Source organism: Equus przewalskii, chromosome 4 (genome assembly GCF_037783145.1).
Source record: "Equus przewalskii isolate Varuska chromosome 4, EquPr2, whole genome shotgun sequence".
Taxonomy (NCBI): domain Eukaryota; kingdom Metazoa; phylum Chordata; class Mammalia; order Perissodactyla; family Equidae; genus Equus; species Equus przewalskii.
Genome location: NC_091834.1, coordinates 37,055,978 through 37,070,130, shown reverse-complemented (window position 1 = coordinate 37,070,130; position 14,153 = coordinate 37,055,978). Strand labels below are relative to the sequence as shown.

Sequence of the window (14,153 nt, the reverse complement as noted above, 5' to 3'; positions counted from 1 at the left end):
TATTTCTTTACGTGTCCAGCTGAAAATAGCATTTAAACACGACGACCAAGCTTATCTCATGGTTGTTTTCTTCAAGTGGCTGCATACAAATAACAGCTACCAGCTGAAGCTACCTAAGTACACAATCTAGTTCCACAAGTAGATCATAATGGCACCAAACTCATACTTTTTGACAAAAGGAAGGATTTACTGTCAACATTAAATTTACAGTAAATGAACCAAGAACTGAGGCTGAAAGTAAAACTCATCACACAGACACACAAACTCACACGCACAAACAGACACATTGTACAAGTGTTTCACATTATACTGTGCTGATTATGGGTATCTGCAGGGACTGATGGACTCTGAATGGCAACCACCTCCATGCTGGATCACATGTTACCCTTTGCCCTCCACTTCAGCACTTCAGCTGCCAGAAGACTCACAGGACTCAAGGCCCATTTCTCATGAGATGCTTCAAGATTCTGTAAGCTGTTGATGTTATAGGTCATGCCCAGTAATCTTGGACCAACACCACACGAGCTTAGATGTCTTCTGCTCTCCAGTTAGAAAGAATATGCAAAAAACTCCTTATCAGACAGTAAGCAGGAGTGTGTGGGAAACTGATTTTTATGTCATAAATGTAGGTAGAAGTTCTCTGGCTTCGAAGCAAAGTCTGGAGGAACAGTACAGTTACTAAAGACTAACTGAGTTCCAAAGTTTATCATTGGCTAACCTCACATTATTTTACATCTGTGATACAAAGTAGATATTTAAGAAAGGTTGAATGTATGACCCTATACTCATGCTTGACTAACAGTTTTTTCCCTGAGTCAGCTAAGCCAGCTTTTGTTGTCCTAAGACAAAAGCTGAATTCAAAGACAGCAAAGCTTATATGAAAAACAACTCCCATATTCAAAAAAAAAAGAAAGAAAAAGGGGGGGGGGGTGGCTGGCTCCATGGCCTAGAGGTTAAGTTTGGCACATTCCACTTCGCTGGCCCGGGTTCAGTTCCCAGGTGCGGTCCTACACCACTTGTCAGCAGCCATGCTGTGGTGGCAACCCACATACAAAACAGAGGAAGACTGGCACAGATGTTAGCTCAGGGCAAATCTTCCTCAGCAAAAAGAAAAAAAAGAAAATCCCACAATTACCATTCTGCACGCTACTCAGGCACTAAAAAGGTATACCCAATGAAATTACTTTCACCATTGGTTTCAGGATATAAGATCATTAAAATTAGAACAGGCTAAAAAAATTCTATTATAGTTTCATGAAATCTGCCTGCCATGGAAAAATATCAAAATGCAGTCTCACAGAGGTTGATCATGTTAGAGTATAATATTTATTAATTTCACCATTTATGATCACGTGTTATAACCAAATTAACCCTGACATAAACTTTGACATTTAAAAACAGAGAATATACTGATTTTTCAACTGTTTTGCTTACATGTACTTTTCAATTCTCATGCAGTGCTCACAATTAAGAGATACTGTACATTAACCCTCTCATACTTATTAACAACCAAGTTCAGAGGGTAGAAAAATGCTAACATAAATCCATTTTCCAAAAACTGCCCATGGATGCATTGTCACTGTTCCTTCTAATTACATACTTATGGTACATTCTTCTGTAAAACGTATAATTGTAGTCACGTAACAATAGTTATGATGAGGCAATAATATCAATTCAGAAAAAGGAATACAACAAATGAGACTAAAAGTTGAAGAGAAGAGATCAGAGCATATAAAAGTCATTTGAGAATACCACACAAACTTCACTGTTTTCCACTTTCCAGTTGGAAAGAACATGCACAAAGTTTTCTTAGCAGACAGTTGTCAGGAGCACATGACAAATTGGCTTTCACGTCATATATGTTGAGAGGAGATCAATGCCACTAGGAAAAAGAATTGTGTTCATTATCTTTTGGGTCTGTCTATATCATCAATAGCTGCTAGAAGTTTTTGTCTTGCTTTCTTATTGATATGGGATCCCAGGCAAACATTTACCAGATTGGTCAGCTGCTTTGTTGAATATTCCTGTTCAAAAAAGGAAGATCGAAATTCAGTACATAAAAGACAAGTATTTGATCAAGGCAATAAAAGAACAGGCAGATATACAGGTCTCAGTGGATAGCTACTGAGCTCTACAAACCAGTGAAAATCAGTGGAAATTACAGTTGAGACACAGAAGACAAATTGTTCACTGAGCTGTAATAATGGGGAATAAGGATACTGCAGTACATTTGAAACAGGAAGCACTAGAATTTTTTTAATATGGCAGATAATCTGACACACTTATGCTTTTTGTTACTTTTAAGATCATACACTTTACACCTGTTTCTGTGATAGTCTTTGTTATTAAGTTATCAAAATACTGACATTTCAATTTTTAAAATGCTACTGAGTAAGTATTTTCTGGCACTCTCTATCTTGCAAACATTTTAGGTAAAAGAAAAAATCTCCAACGACAAAACAACTCTTCTGAGATGCAATAAATGAATAAGGTAACAAAGATCAGAAAGTTACTGATTTTTAAACCCTCAATTGTAATTGGTAGCTAGTAAAATTAAGACTATAAGTATTTATTGCTATACAAATCTATTTGGTTCCTGAATTTCAGATAAGTTGCCAAGATGAAAATGAATAGGACTCACCAGAAAGTTTTACATATTGATTTGTTTCTGGAGGTTGAATAGCAAGAGTTCAGATAGGGAGGGAAAGTTGTATAGTATTATCTAATAAGAAAAGAACATGTCTTCACTGGAGGTAGCCACTAAAGATAATGCAATTTCAAAATATGAGAAAGAGCTCGTTTTAAAAACTCAGCAAACTGCTGTTTGTGTATCTGACCTCTGAGGGCACCTGTAAGCACCTGGCAAATTCTCTCAAGTAATCAGTCAACACTTAGCAAGCCAAGTATCATCGTCATCAAACATGGGACTAGACATTGTAAGGAGTTCCCCGGAAGACAGCACAGTCCCTGCTGCTGGGAAAATTTCACTGAATTACAAAGATCAGTTAAAGCTCTTTCAAAATACTAAGCTAAAAATTTTAGTCCACTATATTAAAGAGGAAACCCTAAAATAGGCATTGTACTTGCACCAAATCAAGAGTCGTGCTTTCTCCCCTCAGCTACTTGTACTCTATCCCCAAACCCCTTCCTTGGTCCCAACCCGAAGTGTTTACAGCTTCCTTTACTAAATGGATTCCAGTAGTATTCAGCAGTCCACCTGCACCTGTCTTAGCATTTTGGTTCTCAACTGTCAGAGGTCAGTGGGACTAAAAATGGTGACATTTGTCTCAATTCTGGTGTACTGATCAAAATCTTTGAAAATAACATGTATATTTCTACTTTGCTCCCAAAGATCTGAAACTGACCTACAGTGGGCATATTTACACAAAACTCAGGCTAATGGTCCACCCTAATATTCATTTCATTTTCTAGGGTGTTGAAACCAGAAAGGATGAGTCTGATAAAGTAAATATAAATAATTCCTTATTTCCTTACTCAGTCATATGAAGTAAAAATTTACTTAGCTTTTACTCATGGTATTCATAGCATAAATAAATGTGAACACTTAGAGCTATTGAAGGAATAAGATTCAGTGATCATTTTAACACTCCCCATATTTTCATTAAATCTGCCTTCACATACTGCCTATCTAGACAAATGATAAAGCAATAATACAGGAAAGCTCCCATACTGAGCATGTTCTGGTGATACATGTTGAGTTAAACTGTGTCAAAAATTCAGCATCGTAAGTAACACTTAAGAAACAGTATTTTTATCTACTTATCTGTATATCCACACAAAAGAAAAAATAATCTCATCTATACTTAAGGTAAAACCTAATGTAAGATGAAGTTAAATTTAGCCATTTAAATATTGCTATATTCAATCATCACTACTACATGCTAGTGTGTTCAAGATGTCACCAATTCATTGCTGAGAGCCACAAGAAGACTTAAGTTATATAATAGACTTTAGCTTGTGAATCATTTCAATGTTGCTGGATTCAATTTGTCTTGATGTTCACCAACTTCAGCCTTTTCCTACAACACAGCTGCAGGATAAACACAGCTAAAGCTCAGCCTCTGGCTATCTTTCCAGATAATTATTGTCACAGTTCATAGAGGTCTCAAAAGGATTTGACTAGGCAAAGGGCATTGCACAGACACAGTGTGAATATGGTAAAGAACTGGCCTAAGTAGTTCATGCTAAAAAAGCCAATGTTTCTTTATATCGCACACTCATGATTTTGAATTATATAATATACCAGTCAAGAACAGCACAAAGGAATGGGGCCGGTCTCGTGGCCGAGTGGTTAAGTTCGCGTGTTCTGCTTCGGTGGCCCAGGGTTTTGCTGGCTTGGATTCTGGGAGCAGACATGACAACGCTCGTCAGGCCATGTTGAGGCGGCATCCCACATGCCACAACTAGAAGGACCCACAACTAAAATATACAACTATGTACTGGGGGGATTTGGGGAGAAAAAGCAGGGAAAAAAAAAAGAAGATTGGCAACAGTTGTTAGCTCAGGTGCCAATCTTAAAAAAAAAGGACAGCACAAAGGAAAAGGAATAAAAATTTAATTAACAGTTTTCCAGCTCTCACCCTGTGCTCTTTGATCCAGCGCTCCATGTCATTCTCTGTTAGGTAGTAGGCTTTAATATAGGTTTCCACAAATTCTTTATCAGGAATGGGTCTAATATCTGTTAGTTTTTCAAGTTTCATTAAAAACTGCTGAAAATCCAATTGCATCAAGGCACGACCCTCATTACTACACTTCTTGACGTTGGCATATCTAAGATACATAGCAATAAAAAAAAATGATAGGATCGTTAGAAAAGGAAACTTTTAGGGACTTAAACTTTTCTTTAACCCATATTTGGACAGATTCTCAGAAACGAGAGGGTGACAGGAGAAAGGGCACACGAGCCTTGGAGCAGAGGACAGGGTTGTGCTCAGGCCCTGTCACTCAGCAGTCACTTTTCCTCTCTGGGTCTCAGTTCCTCACTTGCAAAGCAAAGAGATCTAACAACTTCCAAGGCTCTTTGCTGCTCTGCAGACCACGGTCCTCCACACTCACTTCACATACTCATCTGTAGGAAAGGTAAACTGGCACTCCAGCTAATCTGGCTGCCAAGGATTATTTAAAAACTAAACTGTGAAGACTCCAAAGTAATATTAGTATTGTAAAACTGTTCGATATTGTAACTACACGATGCAAAGGAAACAAATGAAATAATTCTCCTATGAACACAGAGTAAACCTAAGAAAACATGTGAGCACGTAAGCAAGAAAGTATACACATATTTTTCATAATAAAATACTTTATAGACATTCTGACACCTCACACTACTGAAACATTGTATGTTCTAAGGTGGGCTAGGAATAAGAATGAATATATTAACCCTAACAGTACAACATTTCATTTCTCATAAGTCAGTGTCTCATTCCTTCAATCATACAAAACATGGAGAATCCAACCCTAAGGAAAGAGTTACTTCCCCTACGGAAACTTGCAAGAAAACTAAAGTTTATATTATTCAAAGTGACCAAAATTTTTTTTAATAAAAATATTTTATGCAGAAATATAACATTTATTACTAGCTTTTCTATTTTACTAAACAAATTTATTGAAAATACTTTTCAGTCCAGATTTTTCACACCGAGCCACTTTGGTACTTGCAGCACCACTGCTTTCAATACAGAATGCCAAGACTGCCGTCAGCTTGTCACCGTCACCTTCCCACTTTCTAATATGGTACATTATTTGTCATACCAAATTAACAACTGAAGAGAAATCAGATAAATGATAGCATGAATAATCAATTGATGCACAATTCTAGATCACTATGAATGGCCTTTGAGATAGCGCTTTGCTTTTCGGGAATATTTTAAATGTATCGCCGATTCTTACTTGTGTTCTAGATGTTATGGGCAGATTAAGCATGGTCTCTGAGTCAGTGGGAAAATTACCATTGACAGATCCGTAAATTCAACATATGAAGGATGTATGTAGTTCACAATGACATAAAAGTGATACAGTGGTTATGAGGCCTGATTTTGCCATCAAAAATCAGGCGGTCACATGACTTCTCTGCATTTGAAAACTGTATGAACTTGGACAAGTTAACTTCTTTAAGACTCAATTTTCTGAGGCCACGTTTTCTCATTGATAAAACAGAGAATAACAGGACTACCAAAGAAAGTTTATATTAGGATTTGGTGATATAAAAAGTGCTTGGTTCAGTAAAGGACACATAGTGCTCAAGAATGCTATGGTATAATCACCATCATAATAATTATATCATTAGGTATTAACAATTATTATTAGTTTAACTTTCAGATAACCATTAGATGTTGCATTTCTCACTCCTCTATTAGCTGGTTCTAGGTCACCAGCAAGAAAAGAGAGCACAGACAGAGATGGCACAGTGGGGTTAAAGGTTTTCTCTAATTATACTGTAAAGTCAAACCTGCGTTATTATGCTGTTTATCACTATACCTATCTCTCCATCCATTACTGATAATACATAATGTCATTCATATATTGTGATTTATCACCGAAGAATCAGATCACGCTTTCACAAAAAACTTACCCTTCCACAATCGTTCTATTAGCCAGTCGTATACAATGCTCCCAAAGTATATTAGACACAGGCAAGGGTATCCGAACTCTCTTGGAAACCTCATTTAACCTCCTGTTAAACTGCTCAAATTCCTAAAAAGAAAAAAATCATAGCCATATGTGAATATAACTATAACGTCACATTGCTTTCCCATCCTAACGGCAGAAAAGATTTAGAAAGACTCAGAAGCAAGCCAAGTAAAACAAGAAGAGATAATGCCAAAGACAATTTGGACTTAGTGTGAAGTTTTTTGGTTTTTGTTTTTCAGTACATAAAACTGAATAAATTATGTTGTAATACAGAGTATACCACATTTCATCTCAAAGGAAATAAGTGTCATTAACTGATGAAACAGTGCTAGCAATGTTCAAATGTTTTACACCTCAAATTTTTCTATGACTATCAGTATGTATAAAAGAGCTTAATAACCTAATATGTCTTTAAAAATATCTTCAAGGAGCCCAGTTTAAAAAAATGTTCTAATAAGCTTTTAACTCAGAGTGAACTATTTGTAACTTGTGGCTACACTCTTCAGAGAGCAATCTGCTAAATTATTCTCTCTCCTAAACATTCTTCAAAAGTAAATACATTATTATACACTGAATGACTCAAAAGTCATGAGCTGCAAATTTTTCCTACAAAGATAAGACATAAAATATTTTGTATTACAGAAAAACTGAACATTTTTATTACTTATTAGTAACTTTCATGATACCATTCTAATAAAAATAAAAATATAAATAATTCCAACAATTACATGAAAGGAGCAGATGATTCATCCTTCAATAAATGTATTTCTGATTTCTTTGAACTACTATTATCTAAATATGTTCATTTACAACAGTAAATGTTGTTGGTCCTTCCTTGACAATATATTTCAAATAAATTTAAGAATGCTTAAAATGACATCTTTTTCTTTAGTTTCCTCAATAGAGAAGCTACACAATGCTTAACAAGTAAAGACTGACATGTGTCCAAATTTTCTAATAAAACACAGGAGGAAAAACTCTAATCTGATCATTACCAGTCAAGCTACCACATAATGATTATTGTATTATGCTTTGCTTTTTTGCTACTCCCTAAATCACAATTTTTTGATGATTTATGACAGTTAACTGCTTTTAATTATTTATGAAAAAGAAGTGAATCTTCAATCCATTAAGCTTACTTTTGAAAATCAAAGTTAAAGAAATAATTGCTCTTCAACATTTTCATTTCATGAATCTAGCAGAACAGGAGGTATTTGCTACTGTATTTATGCTTTGCTGTAGTAATTCTGCTTTGGATTTCGAGAGTCATGATTCAATACATTTCATTAATATTTTAAAGATAAAGTTACATGCATACTGTGTAAAATGTCATTCTAGTCACTGCTAAATTCAATGTTCAGAATGCTTGATGTTAAATAATAAAATCATTTCCTTTTACTTATGACTCTTTTGGGACAATAACTGCAGACTGCTTTTACCTAAAGGTTTGGACTTGGAAAAGTAATAGAAAGAACAAAAGTTATCGTAAAAGTTTATGAAAGATGGCCTTAAGCTGCTAAAAAGTGGGCTCAGTTAATAATCTGAACAACACACTGGTTCTCTCATGTGATATTAATGTTTCTTAGAATTAAGAATACACGAAGCAAGCAGCTTCCTTCTAGTATGCATATTCACTGAGTGCAGAAATCTTTCTTTTCGTGCATCCCTGTGAGTATCGCCATTAGGATGTCATGAAAAACAGAATCGAGTTTCAACAGCAGAATTCTTCAAAGAAGAGGGGTGGGGTTATTTTCAAATTACATTTACCTTTACATTCCAAGTTAAAATTCCCAACTGAAATCTCCTGGGTGCTCTAGAAATCAAAGTTCTTCCAGGGCAGCAATTATAGAGCACCTTTGTTGTCACTCACTCCTTAGACCTCAGGCTAAGTCCTAGACACTGCCAACTGTTCCTTGATGGGGAGAGCCTCCCAGTCGACAAAACGGCCCTCCAGAAGGGCACACATACATGGCTGGGAGTTGAGTTGGCACACTAGATGAATTCCACTGCTATCTCTGCTTTGATCCCTGGCTTTATTTCTGATTCTCAAGTGTCCCAGGCTATTATTTATTGCCTTGGACTAAGCAGGTAAGAATGCTTGTATAAGTCAGACGAGTCAGAAGTTTAAGAAGGGCCAGTTTTCTTTTCACTGACAAATATGAAAAACAAAATTTTTCCGAAAGCCGTTTCCATTTTCTCAGATGCTCTTCCTCACCTCAGACATCCACCCAGCTCATTTCCTCACTTCCTTCAGGCCTCTCCTCAATTCTCACTTTATCAGAGTCCTTTTCTGACCACAAGTTAATATGTGGTATGCTTCCCCCACCCACACTCTGCCACTCTCTATGCCTCTTCGGCTGGTTATTTATTTTTTCACAGGACTATTCATCACCTGACATATTCTATCTTATCTCTTTACTGCTGTCCCCACATTGGCATGTAAATTTCTTGAGGGCATATAAGTTCGTTAATTCACAACCATATCGCCAGCACCTGGATCAGCGTGTGGCACGTGTCAGGTGATCTATAACTATCTCCTGATGCATAAATGTAAAAAAAAATGACTACAGTTTTTTCCAGAACACTTATAAATGTAAATCATTAAATGTAAAGGTGTTTGCATGACACATTGCAAAAGTAATGTGATTTCTGGAAAAAATGACAGAATAATTAAGGGCATGGTCTCTTGCTAATGAATATACACAAATATTGAAGTATTTTCTAAATAAATAGATATATCTTCTTGTTGGTACAATCATGGCTATTGAGATTACATAACACGAAAGTCAGCCAAAACAAACCAATCAAACTCTAAGTCAAAATGGGAAATTAGTGAGCAAAAATGAAAAACCTACAAAGTATTCTTGGGTCAAAAGGAACACAAAATTTAGGGCTAGCCTGGTGGCACAGTGGTTAAATTCACACATTCCGCTTCGGTGGCCTGGGGTTCACCTGTGTGGATCCCAGGTGTGGACCTAGACACCGCTTGGCAAGCCATGCTGTAGCAGGCATCCTACATATAAAGTAGAGGAAGATGGGCACGGATGTTAGCTCAGGGCCAATATTCCTCAGCAAAAAGAGGAGAATTGACAGCAGATGTTAGCTCAGGGCTAATCATCCTCAAAAAAAGAACACAAAATTTGGAAAGTTAGCCTATTCTAATTCAGGCATAAGTTGGATTATTACAGACAAATCACTAGATGAATTAATATCACAATGCTAGAAACGTGGTAATATCTATAATCTCACTACTTTAGAGCTATTGTAATTATAGGAATAGTTCTCTTAGTAGAATCATCTTTGACAAAGATGTTTCCCAGAGTACTTGCCTTTAACAATGCATCTACATATATGTTGTGCTGTGACATAATTTCTTTTACATCCCATTTCACGTTAGCCATTAGGAGCAGCATCTGTTCATAATCAATGGCTTTACCAGCCACAATCCAGTAAATTGGCTTGCGTAGTTCACTGGCAGTTGAGACTGTCTGAAATAAATTTTACAGAAGTAAAAACAAATATTTTCTACAAGTATCAAATTTATAAAGAATATTTTGTTCCTATTTCTAGTATACATCTCTAAAAATGAAACAGTATACATTTAGAGATTTGAATTATGAAAATACTTTAACTCAAGGGCAAAGGTCTTACTCAAAACATAATTTTGAAACATTAAACAAATTTGAGACAGTTGACACTACAACTATAAAAGACCCACATATTTTCATGGAGCAAATATTTCTCAAATTCTTTCACTTCTCTCCATGTCCACTCCTACTACCCTACCTCAAGATTCCATCCTCTCTCAACTGTATTTCTGGAACAGCCTTCAAGCCTAAGCTTGCCATCTAAAGTCCATTCTTTACATTGCCCCCAACGTACTCTCTAAAACACACACCTGACCATGCTACTCACCTGTTTCAAGTCTTCCAGTAGATTCCCAGTACCCTCGGAGGAAAGTTCAACCCCTGGCTGAGAGCAGCAAACATCACGTGGCTCCTGCTTATTGTTCCAGCCATCTCTCTCATCACTAGCCCTCTTCCCTGCTCTGACAATCTGAGTTTTCCTCAGCCACTCACAAGCACCATGCTCTCTCTCACCTGCTGGTCTTCATATAAGCCATTCCCTTAGTTTGGAATATACTCCCAACTCACCAGGCTGGTCCAATTCAATTCCTCCAGACAGCCTTTCTAGACAACCTTCCCAATCACACCCTCTTTCCTCCTCCAGTCAAGGTTAACCATCCTGCTACTGTTTCCTTCTCTTATAATTTATTGTAAATACCGTTTTAATTCTCTCTCTCTCTCATTAGACTGAAAGTTATATGAAGTGCTCAGTAAGTATTTATTTAACACAGGAATTCATGAGTGAATAAGCAAATATTTTAATTGAGCTCTCTTAGGATTTGGTGACTGACTACTAGTCAAAAAAAAAACTAAAAAGCATGTGACAGTCTTATCTTGCTCACAGTTGAAATGATATACAAGACCATCTCTGACCTGAGAATAAAACTGCTGAAGGAAGGGCTTTTTGACTGCAGGCATCACAGCATCAAGATGTGGCTGAAGGAACTCGAACTGTTCAGCCAAGAATACCCTAAGGGGAATAAATAACCCACTGTGTAAGCAAAGCGTAGGATTTAGAGCCTGTCAATATTTTTGTATAAGTAATCTTTAAGATCTCTAAGCAAAAGTTTAACAATTAAAATTATTCCACTTTAGTGAACTACCTTGTACTACCACTTGACACACTCATTTACAATCTACACAGAAATGAATGCTGAGCTGATGACTGAATGGGAGCTAAGGTGGAAGGAGGGTGACTTCAAAGGAGCTAATCTGGGTCCCACAGGGTATAGAGATATGCTGCTTTGCATGTAAGATATGAACACAGATAACACAAAAGATGGAAGAAAGAAAGAAGACATCGGTATGTTTTGAAAGGTTATCTTTTAAAGATCTCAATTAATTATGCACAACAGACCCTTGCATTCATAGACTTAAGAACTGACACTTTTTAGAAGTAACACAAACATTCATAACATGCAAGAAACTGTAACTTGGAGGAGACATTCATCAGAACTTCAGGTCGGGCAGCTGGTGTGCAGGAGTGGGAATCATTCAGCTGCAAGACCACTGGCAGCTACACTGTTTTTCTCTACTTTTTGTTATGTACACAAAAAGTCTTAAGTTATATTGGACTAAATCTTATGAAAGAAGTTACATGCTTTAATTGTACTAAAAATTTGGGGATTTTTAAAGGTCAGCAAGCATTCTTGCTGATGTCAAGGGTTAACTATATTTAACACTAAACTGACAATGTAACACAGTTTCTCTAGAATCACAATTTGATAGGAAAATATAAAGTATAACATGCTTTTTTAAAGTTTTACTTAAAGCAAGAATCATGTTGCTAAAGACCGAAACTTAAAAGATCTACTCCTTCCACTTATATAACTGAAAAACAATCATGCAGTTTTAAAAAATCAATTGGTAATCTATTTTAGGATATACTTCTCCGAAATACATATAACACAGAAGTGGGAGATGTATACAGCTAGAAGTCTAATTATACAATGCTTACTTTCATAACCTTTCTTAAATATTTAATGGCAAAGCAACTGTTTTAAGCAACTGTTTTCAGCAACTTACAAGGATTCTGTGGCTACCACTCTTTCTGCCAACCCATACAATGTATCCCCAGATGTCAAAACCACCAGGTGACTGAGATGTGGGCTCGGAACCTTCTCCTTTCTCTCTTCTGCTGCTGCGAGTGTGGAAGTAGGATCAGCTGAAACTTCCTGAAAATACAACACATATACACACAGCCTGAAATAGCAAATCTAATAGCAACAAACCATGTGATTTTACAAAACTAGACCTATAATTAAAATACTCTTAGGCGTACGTTAATTACATTTAGTTTCCGTTCTTTTTTCCCCTCCTTTTATATTTTCTAACTACTAGAACTTTCCTTTTTATACTAAGTGAAAATTATCCAATTGTATATGCTATTATCTGTGTATGACCAACACAAGGCTAACACAAGGAATCTTTATGAATTGATAGGTGTTTCATACAGACTACAGTGAGAGTCCCTTTAAGAACTTGTATATTAGGGAAAAGAGATTGTCCCTCAAGGACCAAGCTGGTAAAACCCAAACTTATGGTGTAATTAACCATTTTACACCCAAACCTTAATCAAGGTAACTTTGGTATAATCTCAAGAGGGCAGGACTAGAACGTAGTTATAAACTGAAACAGAACCGGCTGAATTGTATATGTCTGGGGACAGATTATTGATGAAAAAGAAGATGGCTAATGGGAATAAAAGGAAAGGATGCCCAAAGAGCAGGGTGTGTTGAGCTTTACAAGATCCTCAAAGAAAATTATAGCACAAAGATTGGGTACAAACAAAGCTAAAAGTGTACAAAATGTAAATCTAGATTACTTTTTAAATCAATGACACAGTCACAAATCTCCAACATTTTCCATATGAATAAAAGAGACATCAAACGTATAGGATTCTGTGAGTATAACTTTGGTTTATAAATTTAGCAAAATGGAAATAAAACATTATAAAACCTTTCAAGTTAGAAAATGGTTTTATTCTTCTTTAGTTCTTTTTTATATCCTATCTTCTACTAAAGATATTATCTCTCTTCAATCTCTAATTACTCAGTTAGCATTTAAGTTATGTGAGGAACAACTTCACAGCTCCATTATTCACTTCCTTCTACTAAAAAGGAAAATAATCACCCCACTCCTGCCAAAAAAAATTACAAAATTAAATACTGTTTGGTACCAATTGGTTGTTTGCACTATTTAATTTAATCACCGAATTAGGAATTTAACTTGATTTAATCCCCCAAATGGGGAAGGCTGGTATCACTCACGACTTCCCTTCTTCCTCATCTCCATCATGCCTAAACAGACACCTTCCTCATGTCACTACTACATCAGGACCAAGGACTCACAGCATTCTTGACTGGACCATTCCAAAAGTCCCCTAATAGAGACCTCTCCCTCTAGCTTCTCCTGTTTCTACTCCACTTTCCATATAGTCAACCGGCTTATTTTCAATAATAACCAGGTGCCCCTTCTAAAATGGAGACATGATCACACCACTTCCTAGTTTAAAAATCTCAATTGACTATCCATTCCGTACAGGAAAAAGCCTAAACTTGTTACCAGGATATTACTCCTTTACAGCTGACACCACCTGTCTTGCCAGCCTCACTTCAAGGTAATCTTAGCCCCTCAGGTCTAGCTACATGGGACTACTTGCTCTACTGTCCTGCTGACACTCCTGTTTTACTAGGTCTCTTCCCATTGTGTGCCTAGCTTCCCCCTTTTCATTTTTGAAGTCTAAGCTCATATTTACCTCCTTTCTATAATTTTCTCAGTCTCTCAAGAAGAATTAGTACCTTATTTGTGTGGGGGATCAGAATTGGCCACCCCAAAATGTGTCTCTTTGGCTTAATTATTTTTAAGAACAAAAGA

The 14,153-nt window shown here is 36.4% G+C and overlaps 1 protein-coding gene across 5 annotated transcripts in view; it reads right to left on the bottom strand.

Moving 5' to 3' along the window:
- Positions 1-1,307: 1,307 nt before the first annotated feature.
- The window catches only part of VPS50 (VPS50 subunit of EARP/GARPII complex), a 131,734-nt gene continuing 118,888 nt past the window's right edge, over positions 1,308-14,153 (bottom strand). For all 5 annotated transcript variants that reach the window (XR_011539032.1, XM_008526147.2, XM_070615661.1 and 2 more), the window contains 6 exons: positions 12,303-12,451; positions 11,151-11,247; positions 9,981-10,139; positions 6,593-6,714; positions 4,602-4,791; positions 1,308-2,024 (listed from right to left, as the gene is read on the bottom strand). Coding sequence is in view for 4 of the 5 variants with exons in the window: in XM_008526147.2 (XP_008524369.1) it covers positions 1,905-2,024; positions 4,602-4,791; positions 6,593-6,714; positions 9,981-10,139; positions 11,151-11,247; positions 12,303-12,451 (837 nt within the window). In the remaining variant the exon portion in view is untranslated. The remainder of the gene's footprint in view (positions 2,025-4,601; positions 4,792-6,592; positions 6,715-9,980; positions 10,140-11,150; positions 11,248-12,302; positions 12,452-14,153) is intronic.